At 40.7% G+C, this 14,294-nt stretch overlaps 1 protein-coding gene across 1 annotated transcript; it reads left to right on the top strand.

Annotated features, from left to right (window-relative positions):
• Positions 1 to 1,361: 1,361 nt before the first annotated feature.
• Positions 1,362 to 6,902, top strand: CNTF (ciliary neurotrophic factor). Its single transcript, XM_081100041.1, has 2 exons — positions 1,362 to 2,445; positions 3,862 to 6,902. Exons 1-2 carry the CDS (start codon positions 2,332 to 2,334, stop codon positions 4,348 to 4,350), a joined length of 603 nt encoding a protein of 200 aa, XP_080956167.1. The 5' UTR covers positions 1,362 to 2,331; the 3' UTR covers positions 4,351 to 6,902.
• The last annotated feature ends 7,392 nt before the right edge of the window (positions 6,903 to 14,294 follow it).

The following is a 14,294-nucleotide window of genomic DNA, read 5'->3' on the forward strand; positions in this document are numbered from 1 at the left end:
TTTTAAGTATTTTTCATGGACTTTATCTTTTTCCTTTTGAGATGAGGATGCTAGCATAGGAAAGAATTGGTGTATGTACTGGGCCCTCTTCCCTTTTTCTTTTCTGCTTCTCATGCTGTTTACTTGTCCTTCCAAGGAGCTCTTTGAATCTTAAAATTCTGCATTTCCTACTTCTAGTCAGTTCTGTTATCTTTTCCCCCACTGCATATTCTCCATCTTGAATTGGCAATTCTAGATTCTGAAAATGTAGTTGAGATACAAGCATTATTTCTGTGCTTCCCCCTTGTTTGATTGCCCAGGATTATTTTGCATAATTGAGACCTAATATGCTTCAGAAAGTTTAGATAAACACTGGCCAGGATTACTGGGAGTAAAAAATATATATATATTAAGGTATGGAAAGGCATCCACATAGAGCACTTGAACCTCCTTTGTACTTGTTTGGAGAAAAAAATATAAAAGAGTGTATTAAATCTGAGGTTATTACAGTCTGGTTGTTTGAAATTCCATTTTTCTCTCCTGTCTTTTTCCCACTTACCAATGTACTCAAGAAGATTAAAAAATTGTAATGGATCAATTTAAAATATTTTTATTTCCTTAAAACCTTTTTGCCTATTGTAATGTGCAGGACCCTTCTCCTTTTATAGGAGAGACAGGTAGTTACCTGAATCTAGGTTGAAAAAGTTATGTAAAAAGAAATTATAATAAAAGGGATAATCTGCTTTTCAAATTCTTGTTTTCTCTTAATCTAGGTAAGACATATCCAAAATAAATATGTAAAGAAGAAAATAAAATTGTCTTCATGGAAGCAACTGGTCTTCCTTGGTTGTACTGAGTTACAGTTGTCCCAGAGTGAAACAATTGATACTGCTAAATAAGAAAACCAGGTGCCCTCGGAGCAGGCTTCATGTGGCAGATACTGTTTGCTCTGTGGAAAATCGGGGGGTTAACTTTGACTGTGTTTAGTTCTTGATTTCTAATGCTGATATGCCATGTGATCAGTTGGCAAAGTACTAACTTTAAAAAGAAAATCGTGTCCTTTTACCTATGTGAAAGACTACTGTGACAGCCACCCATGCTTCATTTCTTTCTCTCATTTTCCTCTTTTGTTCACATACGGACATTTGCCCTCGAGAAGGCATGTTTCAGTTTAGAGGCAATGTCTATGATAGGAAGTAGTGAAAGCTAATTGATTGATTTGAAGTTGAGACTTGCAACTTCTACCAATTCGCACCATCCTCTAACCTACTGAGTTAAATGCAATAGAATAGCAACTCTACAGCTGCTTTGAAACTCTTTTGCCCTCATTTCAAAGCCCAACTCATTATCTTATTTAGTTAAGAAGCATGTGGTATAACTGCGATAAGGAAGAAAAAGAAAAACGTGTTGTCACTTGAGTGAGGCTGCCTTAGTAATGTTACCCTGTCAGGGTTGGGTGTTTACTGTCCTTTGGAAAAGAACAGGCCTAAACAGTATCTTCCTCATCCTGGAGCTATAAGGAAGGCACTGTGATTGAGATCAGAGATGCCTTCTTAGCTAATTTTTAATCAAATACACAGCAAAAGGATGGGAGTAAAAAGCTGGATTTATTTTAAAGGACCTTTTTCACATAAACTTACTTTCTTGAACAAAATGTGAGCTACCTAGACAATGAAATTGAAAAGTCAGTGGGAGAAACAGATACAGAATCAAAGACCTACATTTAAATTTTGAGCCTAAGTTATTGTATTTTGTGTTCATAAGTTTTTTTTATGTAAGACGAGGTAAATAATATTTATCTCAGAATCATTTTGAAGATCAAAGGCTTTACAATCTTGAGCAGTGTCTGGTCCAGGATAGGTTCTTACTAAATAGCAGCCATAATAATAATGATGAATATTAGTGAAGACTTTACCAAGCCAAAAAGAAAAAGAAAAGGACATGGGGAGCACAAGGGAGAGTGGTAATAAAGTGACCTGATTATATGTGTATATAAAATAGATTGCATTAGGTATCATGAGGATTAGTGTGATATTGACCTTGTTGCTAAGTGCAAAAGCAAAACAATGACATAAAAACAAGTAGGCTAGGCACTCAGTGGAGGAGAGAGATGGAGGCAGACGCTGCAGGAAAAAAAAGCTGAGTAAAAGGGGCCTTTGATTCCACAGGCACAAAAATCCACAGCCAGGAATTTGCTGCCACCTCTGAGTCAGGCAGGGGGTGGGGGTGGGGAACACCATTCCTTTAGAGAATGCCCAGTGGATTTAGTCTGAGTGTCACATTTCTTATTTGGAACAGTGTAGATAGAAACAAACTCGGCTCACTTGTTTCCTGGGACAGTTGAGTTAGGGGATGGCTTTCGCAGAGCACTCACCGCTGACCCCTCACCGTCGGGATCTCTGTAGCCGCTCCATCTGGCTAGCAAGAAAGATTCGTTCAGACCTGACAGCTCTTATGGAATCTTATGTAAGTTGCCTATTTTGCTGTAGTCTATTTTGACTTCATCTATTCTGATCCAACCCTTTACCATCATGCTTCAGCACCATTACCAATTGTGAAAGCCCTAATACAGCCAGTTGTATAGTGGGCACATATCATTTGATATGGCCCCTTCCCTTAAGGAAACTTACATGAGTTTATTTCCTTCCTCTAGGTTTTTTAGGAGATATGTTCCTGAGTAAGAAAATATACATGGGTGCTAGGTAGGGTTGGCTATATGTCTTGGAAGCTGTTTCTAATTTGATTGCCTACAATCTGAATTCTATCAGAATAGATTAACTATGAGCCCTTTAAGTTTGGGTTCTTCATATAGGTTCTGAATTTTTGAACTATGTAAATGAAAGGCAGAGTAAGGTTTATAGGATTGGGAGAAGAGCAGTATAAACCCAACCAATTTCTCCTATATAGTATTAGCCACCCACTTTTTAACTATACACATCAAAAGTGTTTCTGGAGTGCCCTGGCTTGGTTGGTTGGCGCATTGTCCCATGCACCAGAAGGTTGAGGGTTCCATTCCCGATCAGGGTATACCTAGGTTTCGGGGTCGATCCCTAGTCGGGGCATGTACAGGAGGCAACCAGTCGATGTGTCTCTCCTTCCATTACTGCCTCTGTAAAATAAATATAAAAGGAAAAAAGTGTTTCTGGGTCTAAACAGAAAGGTCACCTACACTATCAAGAGGATTTCCTTTAAGATTCTCTGGGAAGTGTTATATTCTTAAAACATTAACCATGGGTTCCAGATTGGTTTTCTGATAGTAGGAGGTTCTCTAAGAGCTGCTGTGAAAACACTACAGACCCTGTGGAGAATATCTGCACAGCCCCACCAGTTTTTCCAACTGATTTCCACTGAATCCTCTAAAGCAGCGGTTGCCAACCTTTCGGATCTCACGGACCACCAGTGGTCTGCGGACCACCGGTTGGTGACCACTGCTCTAAAGGATTGTCCTCACTATATAATGGCAATGGAGAAGAGATAATTAGAAAAATCCTATGGCTACATTCTAGGGCTTCCTCACTGTGGCCAGTGTCTTCAAGTATGTTTAAAATACTTAAAAACTTCAGTATGATTAAAATGGCCAGGAGGAAGTTTGAAGTGGGAAGGACAAGTTAATCCAGACCAGTGGTTTTCAACCTTGAGAACCTAAGGAAAATGGCACATTCTCCCAAGAAAAATAAACAGGTAGTCAAAGCAATCTGTATAATTTCAGGGACAAAAGTATCTCCCAAAAGTCCAATCGTGGACCCTGAATCAAGAGTTTCTGTTCTACATTTTATTTTCTTTATCATTTGGATCCATGACCAGGGAGATGAATAAGATTTTATATGAGATTTAGGGGATTATTTAAGTGAGAATGTGATGTTCTTCTGTATCCTTGGCCAGGTGAAGCATCAGGGCCTGAATGAGGACATGGACCTGGATTCCGTGGATGGTGTGCCCATGGCAAGCACTGATCGGTGGAGTGAGCTGCCTGAGGCAGAGCGACTCCTAGAGAACCTCCAAGCTTATCGTACCTTCCATGGTATGTTGATCAGGCTTTTAGATGACCAACGGGTGCATTTTACTCCAGCTAACAGTGACTTCCATCAAGCAATACATACCCTTCTGCTCCAAGTTGCTGCCTTTGCTTACCAGCTGGAGGAATTAATGGCGCTCCTGGAACTCAAGATCCCCCCCAGTGAGGCTGATGAGATGCCTGAAATTGTTGGAGACGGTGGTCTCTTTGAGAAGAAGCTGTGGGGCCTAAAGGTGCTGCAAGAGCTTTCCCAGTGGACAGTGAGGTCCATCCATGACCTTCGTGTCATTTCTTCTCATCAGACTGGGATCTCAGCACATGGAAGCCGGTATATTGCTAATGACAAGAAAACATAGCAGTTAGTCCAGCTGGAGTGGCTCGGTTGAGTGTCATCCTGTGCACTAAAACGTTGCTGGTTTGATTCCTGGTCAGGGCACATACCTGGGTTGCTGGTTCAATCCCTGGTTGGGGCACATATAGAAAGAAGGCAACTGATTGATGTTTCTTTGCGTTCTCCTTCTCTCTCTCTCTCTCTCTCTTCCTCTCTTTCTCTTTCTCTCTTATCTTTCCTTCCCTTTGTCTCTGCCTCCCTTCCTCTCTCTAAGCATGTCCTTGGGTGAAGATCAACAACAACAAAAGTAGCAGTTACCCACCTCTCTCTTCCTTTCTTTCCTAATGGAATATTTATAGTTTTCTGAGGCCTCACTTTCCCATTCTTAAGTTTTTTAAAACCTTTGAGACCACAGGCATTTTCATCGAGTACGGTTGGAGACCTAGACAAATGGGAATACAGGTTTAGTTGGTGGGAGTATGGGGGTGATGCTGGGACCGTATGGGAATGGGGCAGGGGCACCATTGTTCCACCTCAATGCTCTAACCTTTCCTACCCACTAAGTAACCTCTACAGACATTTGACATTTAACAGCCTCACAGGGCACATATATATATTTTTAACTCTAGTTCTGGAAGACTCTACTAAGAGGACTATAACAGGAAATTAAGAATCATGGACTCTATTCAATTCAAACTCTTGGAAAATAAAGATAGTACCTAACATTTATTGAGTATCTACTATATTGAAGCAATATGCCAGGGGCTTTATGTATATTACCATTTTTACAACCGTGATGAGGGACGTGGTGTTATTCCCATTTGGCAGATGAGGTAACAGGTTCACAGAAACATATAATTTGTTTGAGATGACCCACCTAGCAAATGGTGCACTAAGTTTGAACTCAGATCTTTCTGATTTCAGAGCCTATATGCTCTTCACTTAGAGGCCTGATATGAACCTCTATCACTGCACCTTTGCCACAGAGGGTTGGAAAATGGATCCATGGAGTCTATCCCTAGCACTGAAAAAAACAACCCCCTTACGGTAGTCCCACTATCTGCAGTTTCACTTTCCATGGTTTGTTATCCATGGTCAACTGCAGTACAAAAATATTAAATGGAAAATTCCAGAAATAAGCAATTTATAAGTTTTAAGCTGTGTGCTATCCTGAGTACTGTGATGAAATCTCATGCAGTCTGCTCCATCCCACCCTGGACATGAATCATTCCTTTGTCCAGGGTAGCCACGCTGTATACACTGACCCACCCGTTAGTCACTTAGCCATCTCAGTTATTAGAGAGAGATCACATTCACTTAACATTTATTACTGGATATTATAATTGTTTTTTTCTTCGTTATTGTTCATCTTTTATTGTTAAGAAAAAACAGGGTTCTCTACTATCTGCATTTCAGGCATCTTCTGGAGGTCTTGGATGACTCCCTATGGATGAGGGGGGACTACTGTACATGTCCTGAAGGGCACAATGTTAGTGTCAATGTTTTCCATTCTCGTCAAAGAAGAGAGCAGGAGAGATGTGAAGATTCTGCTTGGGGAAAAGATTAGGCCCCCCTAACTTCTAAACTCGGGAAGCTGGGGTGTGCGGTAACGCTTCGTGCTTCAAAATGTCCACCAATGTTGGGCACACATTTATTGTAATCAGCAATGCTGCAATACAGTTACTAACCCAGGCATTCATGGACGATGTGGGGAATACTGCTCAGGTTAAAAAGTCACAGAACTACTTCACCACACATTCTCTGGACTTAGTCATGAGGAGAGGGTGAGGCCCACTCTGTTCCCAGTGGGAAAGCCAGTGATACTAAAACAATACACAGCAAAGCCTCCATGCTTCACAACAAAGCGGCAGCACTCTGTGTTTAATGTCTTTGAGAGAAAGAGTAGGACAAGCGCCACCCAGTAAACGAGGGCATTAATGGAAAATTTCACTGGCAGTTGGGCCTATGAACTAGTACAAATGGGAGTCCAAAAGTTCTCAGGTAGGAGTATCATTTCATAACACCAATCAATTAAGATGCAAGACCTTGAATTGGGGGGTCCAAATAAATTTCATATACCTATTTGAAGTTTTTTGTATTCTTAAATGAGCCATGTGTCAGAGAGAGCTAGCTCACATAGATTGCATGAGATGGAATGGGTGACTTACCTTGTGTCCTTTTCCACATGGGTGCATGAAGTCAATATGTGAAAACTCTGTGGTAGAAATTAAGGCAATACAAGGGAAGTAAGGCCCTGTTGTTTAGTATGAAAACAAAGTTGAATGCATATAAGAGATCAATAGTAGGTTGCAGTTGGGCGTGGGTTTAAATGTTATGGAATTAAAGGAAGGAGCTCACCCTTACCAGTATGGCTTAGTGGATAGAGCAGCCCGCAGACTGAAGGGTCCTGGGTTCGATTCCAGTCAAAGGCATGTACCTTATTTGTGGGCTTGATCCCCAATGTGGGGTGTGCAGGAGGCAGCTGATGTTTTTCTCTCATCAATGGTTCTAACTCTATCCCTCTCCCTTCCTTTCTGTAAAAATCAATAAAATATGTTTAAAAACAAGAAGGAGCTCAATGAGGACCAGAAATCACTTATTCCTGGAGGAGGGAGGAGTTAGTTGTGCCTCAGTGGTTGGATGAGTATCAAATCAATAGAAATCAAGAGAGAAACAGGAAAAGGAAGAATGTGAGGCAATAATATCCCTAGAGGACCAGCTACCCCCTTGAGGTTTATTGTTTGGTTTTATTTCATTTGTGATTTTGTTGTAGGTTGATAGTCCCTAGTGAGTGATAGAGGTTTATTTAATTCAAGCTTTTCCTATTTAAATTGTTTCGTCTGCTTACAAGCAGTATTTCTGATTTCTGATTGATAAAGTCCTGCTTATTGGTGTGAAGTTCTTAAGTTTATATAGTATTTTGGGCTCTTTGTTTAATGGGGAAAGATGACCATAAAATTTCTTAATGGGAAATAAAAACTATTACAAACTTGCTAAATCTAAAAAGTATGACCCCTCTTCAAGGGTTTTGCTTCTATATTTGGATGTTGCAGTGCAGAAGTTTCAGGGATCCTTGGAGCATGGCATAAGCTCTGCTGAGTTGCACGTGAAGGAATGTTTATGCATAAGAGGCACATTTGAAGTGGCAGAGAGTCCAGAAAAGGTACAAGTACTAACCACTGACTGGAAGGAAATAGGAAGATGTGTAAGTGGCAGGTCTGTTGAGTGCACCTCCAGCACTGTGCTGTGTATCCATTTCTTCAAGAAACTCACAGGATCCTCCAAAGACGTTTGGGGAGACTCCTCAGAAAAAAAAGATGAAGGAAGGGGGAAATGAGCACTTAGCTATAATAATAAAGATGAGCATGCATGGATCTGCATGTTAGACATCGCATCATGCCTACCTGAAGTGGATGAAACAGACTGAATGAGGGTTTGACATTAGGCCAGGGCTGTAGGTGCCTGTCCTATAACAGGGAAAATGGTGACCCTGGGAGCCTATATGTTTTTAACCATCCACAATCCAAAAGAGATATTTGATCTTTAGATATCAGTTCTTTTCCTCAGATCTGTATATGGATAGGATCTCTGGGGAAATAATATTTTTATATACATATAAACTATATATATAAATATGTACATATAGCCATATCCTATATGTGTGTATATGATTAAAATGCACCAATTTAGTTCTTTGCCCCTAATTCTTTTTTAAAAATATATATATTTTATTGATTTGTTTTACAGAGAGGAAGGGAGAGAGATAGAGAGTTAGAAACACCGATCAGCTGCCTCCTGCACACCCCCCACTGGGCATGTGCCCGCAACCAAGGTACATGCCCCTGACCGGAATCGAACCCAGGACCCTTCAGTCCGCAGGCCGATGCTCCATCCACTGAGCCAAACCGGCCACGGCGCCCCTATCTCTTATTTTGTAAAGAGGATTCCTTCCATCCCACTGTCTCCAGAAACGCTCCTTTCATGGGGAAAGAGACTATTTTCCTGACTGACAAAGAACCACATGTGTGAGAGTTGATAACGTCCTCCTGCATTAATTCAAGAGAGCCATTTGGAAAAGATTTGCAAATTAGCACAAACTTGAAGGCCAAGCATAGAATAAAATTAGCTTTAAGATAATCAAGTTTGAGGGAAGTGAGAGTTTTAATAAAAATGGAAAGTGTAAAGTCATAGCCCTGGTATGGCTGTTATTTCAGGACGCTATGGATTAAAGCCCAGTGGATGACTCATCATGGTGACTGCTGGTCAAACCATGAGAGGACAAGTAAATATTCAGGGAGACATATCTGAAATGTTTAGAATGATTTTTGTAAATATTCACCTTATGAAGTAGCTGAGAATAGGGTGGTGGTGGGGGAAGGAGCAGCTTTCATCAGGATAAGAAAGGGGTTGGGGAAGAGGAAAAGGAGAAAGAAAATAGAATTTGGATATAACTTCAATTGATTTATTGAGTGCATGGGTGCATATGTACGTACATGTGTGTCGCCAGCATTGTTTAGCGCAGGACATTTAAAAGAATGGTTTGGCCTTTTGTCTCATTCCACCTAGGCTTGAAGCCTCAGATCCAAGATTGGACCCTCTGAATGATGATGGTACATTCAAAAAAATGAATGTGACAGAAATTTCCTCTATTTGCTTAAAAGCTTCTATAGAGCTCAAAGGTCTACAGATAAATACAGACAAAAAAAAATTTGTTCTTTTGATGTAATGTGTGTGGGGCATGAGATAAGAAAATCCACGTGCATGTGATTCTTATAGTGCTTGGGTGGATCAATTTTGGGCAAATAGAAAATAAAAGATGCAGGAATGGCTTACAATAAAGATCTCACCTCAGCAAGATCAGGAGTTTGCTTCTTTTATTTCTGTATCTTTGGATGAACAAGAGGAATTTCAAGTGATTTCAACTTTGTAATTTTCCCAGCCAGGCCAGGCTCAATCAGGTGTGCTGGGTAAATCTCCATGAAGCCAGGCCCTAGGGTAAATCTCTGCAGGCCACTCAGCTTAGGAAAGGTAGACTGCCCCTATACCCGCCAGCTCGCTTGCAGATGGGGAGGATTTTCTTTAATATGGTTTAATCTCAAGTATTTGAACTCCAATCAAGCCTTTCAAAGACAGAAGAACTCTGACTACCTCATTTCTGGTCAGTTTGAGGATAGAAACTGAGTTGTGGAAAATTGCATAGGGGAAAATATAAAAAAATTGCTAATAGATTCTGTGTTTTTAACTACCTGCTTAAGGTGGCATAAAATGAATACTGCATTTACTCATGTCAGGCATCTCTACACTGTTTCATGTCATTTAATCCTCTGAGATACGATCTCTCTTTCACAATAAGGGGAATGAGAATGAACATTACTGGTGTAAGCCCCCTGCTCCAATGCTATTTGATAGGACTGCAGTTTTAGTTCTGTCTATGAAGGTCACTCCACCCCACTGCCATGGGACATCTAGTAATTGAGATCATCTTATCCTGGAATTCACTTGTTTTTGGACAAAGCCAGTACAGACTTATACCAAATCTTGCTCTATGGCAAGTGCTATGAAGTCTCCAAACTTTGGGACAAATTACTTTTTCTGAGCTTCCTCATGTATGAAACAGAAAGGACAAATACTATCTTCACAGGTCATCACATGATTTAGACAAACTTGAGTATCTGAAAGTGCTTATAAATGACATACAAACATCCAGTGTATTTAAGGTCTGGAATAGCTTGGATTAATGTTAGACTTCAGACTGAGGAGAGGGTTCTGTAAGCTTTTCAGAGATCCATCTGGTCACAGCCTACTCTGCTCTGCCCTGCCCTTGGGCCTTTGGCCACTAGAGACTGACCCAGTCTCACAGCCTCCAGGAGTCATCTACCTGTGAAGAGTTGAGACTCAGGCTTTTCACTGCACCCTGAAGATGGCTTTCACAGTAGGCGGGTCAGACAAGTTCTGGAGAAGCCTGGCAGGCTCTCTGGATAGCCAAGGAAACATGCAAACCAAGGCACCACCCAGGATGTGTTAAAGCCTGCATTTGGATGTATAGCTATCCTGCCATATGTCAGCACCCTCCTGTTAATACAGGAAGGAACTCAAAGTTCATTTATTTCTATCCCATCATTAAACACAGTACAATGGAGTCAGAAAGGTTCAGTAATCCATTCCAGTGTCCTAGCTAGAAAATAGAACTTAGTCCGGGACATTCCCTCCCATTGCACCTCCCTGCTTCCCCATTAGACCAACTTCATCTTAGGAAACATTGGGTATCTCTGTTTACATTCTCATTACTCTTCACCCAGTGCTCTCTAGCATCCTTATCTCCAATCAGCCTTTGGAAGCCTGGGAACAGCAACTCAACACAAACTTTACTTTAACCAAGATGCTAAAATGATTGACATTATGAAAGTTGAGCATTCTTGCTCTGACTAGCCTGGGAAGTTAAACTCTTTGAACTTTTCAGTCCTGTAGATAACTCTCTGAATACCCCCTAAAGGACACATGTATCCAGACCTACTGACATTCGTCATCCAGACTGGCCAACATCTGACTAATAACCGTCCTAGACAAATCCTAGGGCTAAGAATATAGGACTGATTATTCTCAACAATGCACTTTTTACTAAAAGAACCCTTAACTTTTCTTTCTTTTTGGAGCACTTGTCGGTTTTTGCCTAGCTGTGTTCCAAGCTTGCAAACTCCAAGACTCTTGAATAAATCTTTATTATTTGTTTCTAGCCAAAGCCTCTTCACGTCCTTTCAACATATATGGTGTCAGTATCATGGCATCTGGTGCTGTTGCTGGATTCCAGCAAGGTACCTTCTTGAGCCTTTGGTGCTCTGTCAGCTTCCTGACTGCTCCTGGATTCCAGTGGTGAGTTCTATTGGTTCAGAGCTTTCATTCTTGGCTCCTCTGATACTGGTTCTAGTAACAAGCGCCCACTTTCTGTTTATGGAGGGACAACCACATTCATTTTACAGTGCCAGCTGATTTTATAGGCTGTCCTCTGCAAAATATTTGTCTTGATGGACTTCTGATAAGGACCGTTTGAAATTACAGTGGCCACTTTGTGTATCTTTTGAGATTCTGAAATTAATATGTTTACATGCACAATTCGAAAATCTTAGCTCTGCTAAACAAGCTGAGTGATATTTAGAGGCCCCTAAGAAATTCAATGGTTCAAAGATAGCCTCCCTCCAAGAAACAAATTTGAAACTAACTAAAGCAAATTCTGGACTAAACAAAAAGAAATTTAAACTCACTTATTATTGTGCAGCTTCCTTGGCCAACCAATAAGAAAAAGATTTCAAAGGGGAGCACACAGATATACATTCTATAAACCTGTTTTCCAGGCCCACTCCCACTCCCAAAACTAATGAGCTTGCAGATAAACTCCCTGGGGCTTTTGACTGATATCTCTTTTGTCTTTTTTTTTCCCCAGCTGTGACACCTTTAAGGAGAATTTATCTTTTTAAAAAAAAAAAATTTATTGATTGATTTGAGAGAGAGAAAGGGAGAGAGATAAAAACAACAAATTGTTACTCCACTCATTTATGCTTTCATTGGTTGATACTTGTATGTGCCCTGTCCAAGGATCAAACCACAACCTTGGTATATCAGGACCATGCTCTGACCAACTGAGCTATCTGGTCAGGGCCAAAACTTATCTTTAACATAGAATTTTCAACCTCTAAAAGTCCCCAAAAGCTCTTTCCTCAGGAACTCTAGCTAGTAATATGTACAAATATTTTGGTCCCTCCTCGTCTGCCTTTTGAATAAAACCGACCAACTTAGCCAAAATAATTTAAAATTCTAACAGCCATTAAGGAATAACTTTAATTCCACCTCCAGGGCCCTTCCTTAGAGAGGGAATTCTAAACCTCTCAGGGACGATGGAATGTATTCTTTGATTTGCAGAAGCTTCTAAAAAAAACAAACTTACTTTAAAAAAACATCTCTAGAAGAATCCCAAAAGAAACTTTGATCATCTGAGCAGGTAATGAAAAGCAAGAATCTCCTGTAATAGGCTAACAAAAAAAAAATTGAAGATGTAAGAAGTACCTAAAACAAAAGTCTGTAAGACCAATTGGTATTTATCCTGTCTCTCCCGGGGATAGCTGTTGCCTGTGCCCTAAAGGCTTGGCTTGATTTTTTGCCTGCCTGGTGTTATTGAACAGAAAGAGTTTATCCACCCAGGGCTGGCAGAGCCAAACACTAGGAACCGAGAAATATTGCGGTGGAGAAATATTGGCTATTTATTTATGAATGACACCATCCAGCAGAACGGCAAGCTCATATTTAAAGCCAAAACTCCCTGATGGCCTTTAAGTAACAGATTATATAGGCAAAATCACAAGGCACCATGGGTTTGAGATTGGGGTTTTTAGGAGCTGATAGATCAGAAGTGAGGTAAGGATAGTGAATCATTTCTTCAGGTCTTGAGGGCAGTTCAAAGGTCTATTTCAGTGTCCCTCTGTTGGGAAGTAGCCAGAGGGCCATTCCACCTCAGGGCTCAGGAGCTGAAAGTAACTTAGGTCAAGATGTTAGCTTTAGCCTGCAGAGGGCTGTCTGGGGGTTGCTGATGAGCAGGGGGAAAGGGTAGGTCTCTGAGGGTTGTAGAAGGAAAAAGAAAGAGATGGTTTCTAGAGCTAGAATTTAAAACTAAGTCTAATGGAAGTCATAGGACCCTCAGTTTCACTGGGAGGAGCAGGCTGTCAATTATTTCTTTTGGCTCTCAGAGGAAATGACCCTGGAAGATAAGGACCTGTGTAATCTCTAGAGTTCATGAAATTATTTAATATGGCCAGAAATATTTATCTACACTGAAATCTGACAGATAACTTTTTATCAGAAATTTGGCAAAATTAGAAGTTAAAAATGCAAAGCCTAGAACAAACCTCTCTCTTTCTCCCTCTCTCTCTTCCTCTCTCTCTCACTAAAATCAATAAATAAAATTTTAAAATATATGGAGGAAGGAGTGGGGAGAGGAATAGCTGGGAATTATATTACGTTCTATATGAAGACTGGGCTCAACTGTAAGGGCCTTGAACTTTAGATTCATTTTATAGGCAATGTGGAAGCATTCACGGTTTTATTATTTTTAAAAAATATATATTTTTATTGATTTCAGAGAAGAAGGGAGAGGGAGAGGGAGATAGAAACATCAATGATGAGAGAGAATCATTGATTGGCTGCTTCCTGCATGCCCCCCACTTGGGATCGAGCCCTCAATCCAGGCATGTGCCCTTGGCTGGAATCAAACCCAGGACCCTTCAGTCCACAGGCCAACATTCTATCTACTGGCCAAACCAGTAGGGCCATTCACAGGTTTTAGATCAGTGACCCTCTTATAGTTAGCATAAAAGATACCACAATAAGAAGGAAGGGAAAGGAAAGAAGGGAAAATCACCAGGGGTCAGGTCAGTTCTTCTGCCTTAGTCTTAAAGGGAACTGCAAGGGTCCCCTTGTCTAAATCCAAGTGCAGAGCGTCCTCTATCCCGACAGTCACCAGAATTTAGTAGACCTAAGGCATATCAGAAAACCACCCCACTCTCCCTCTCTCATCTTGGGCAAATTTGCATCTCCCCAAAAGGGTTTAATTTTTTTTTTTGTCCCACTACCTCCCTCTCCACATGAGTAAGTCCTGTCCTGCTTTAAGATTCAGATCATATTTCAACTTCTTTGTGAAAACATCCCTGGTCAGTACACTTATATCACTGCCCCGTCATCTTTGCTGTGATCTTATACATTCTCTATCACTATTGCATCTACTTCTGACTACTGTTACTACCACTGCCACTAACAACAATGATTATTTTGAATTCTGACATTGAACTAGATGCTCTGCAGCTCAGTAATCCTCATAACACCCCATCACACTTGATGCAATCATTTCCATTTCACAGACAAGAGAACCAAAGCTCAGAAAGGTTAAATGACTCACCCAACATTGCAGAACTGATAACTGGCAGA

This window comes from Myotis nattereri (assembly GCF_964212035.1).
Source record: "Myotis nattereri genome assembly, chromosome: 9".
Taxonomy (NCBI): Eukaryota; Metazoa; Chordata; class Mammalia; order Chiroptera; family Vespertilionidae; genus Myotis; species Myotis nattereri.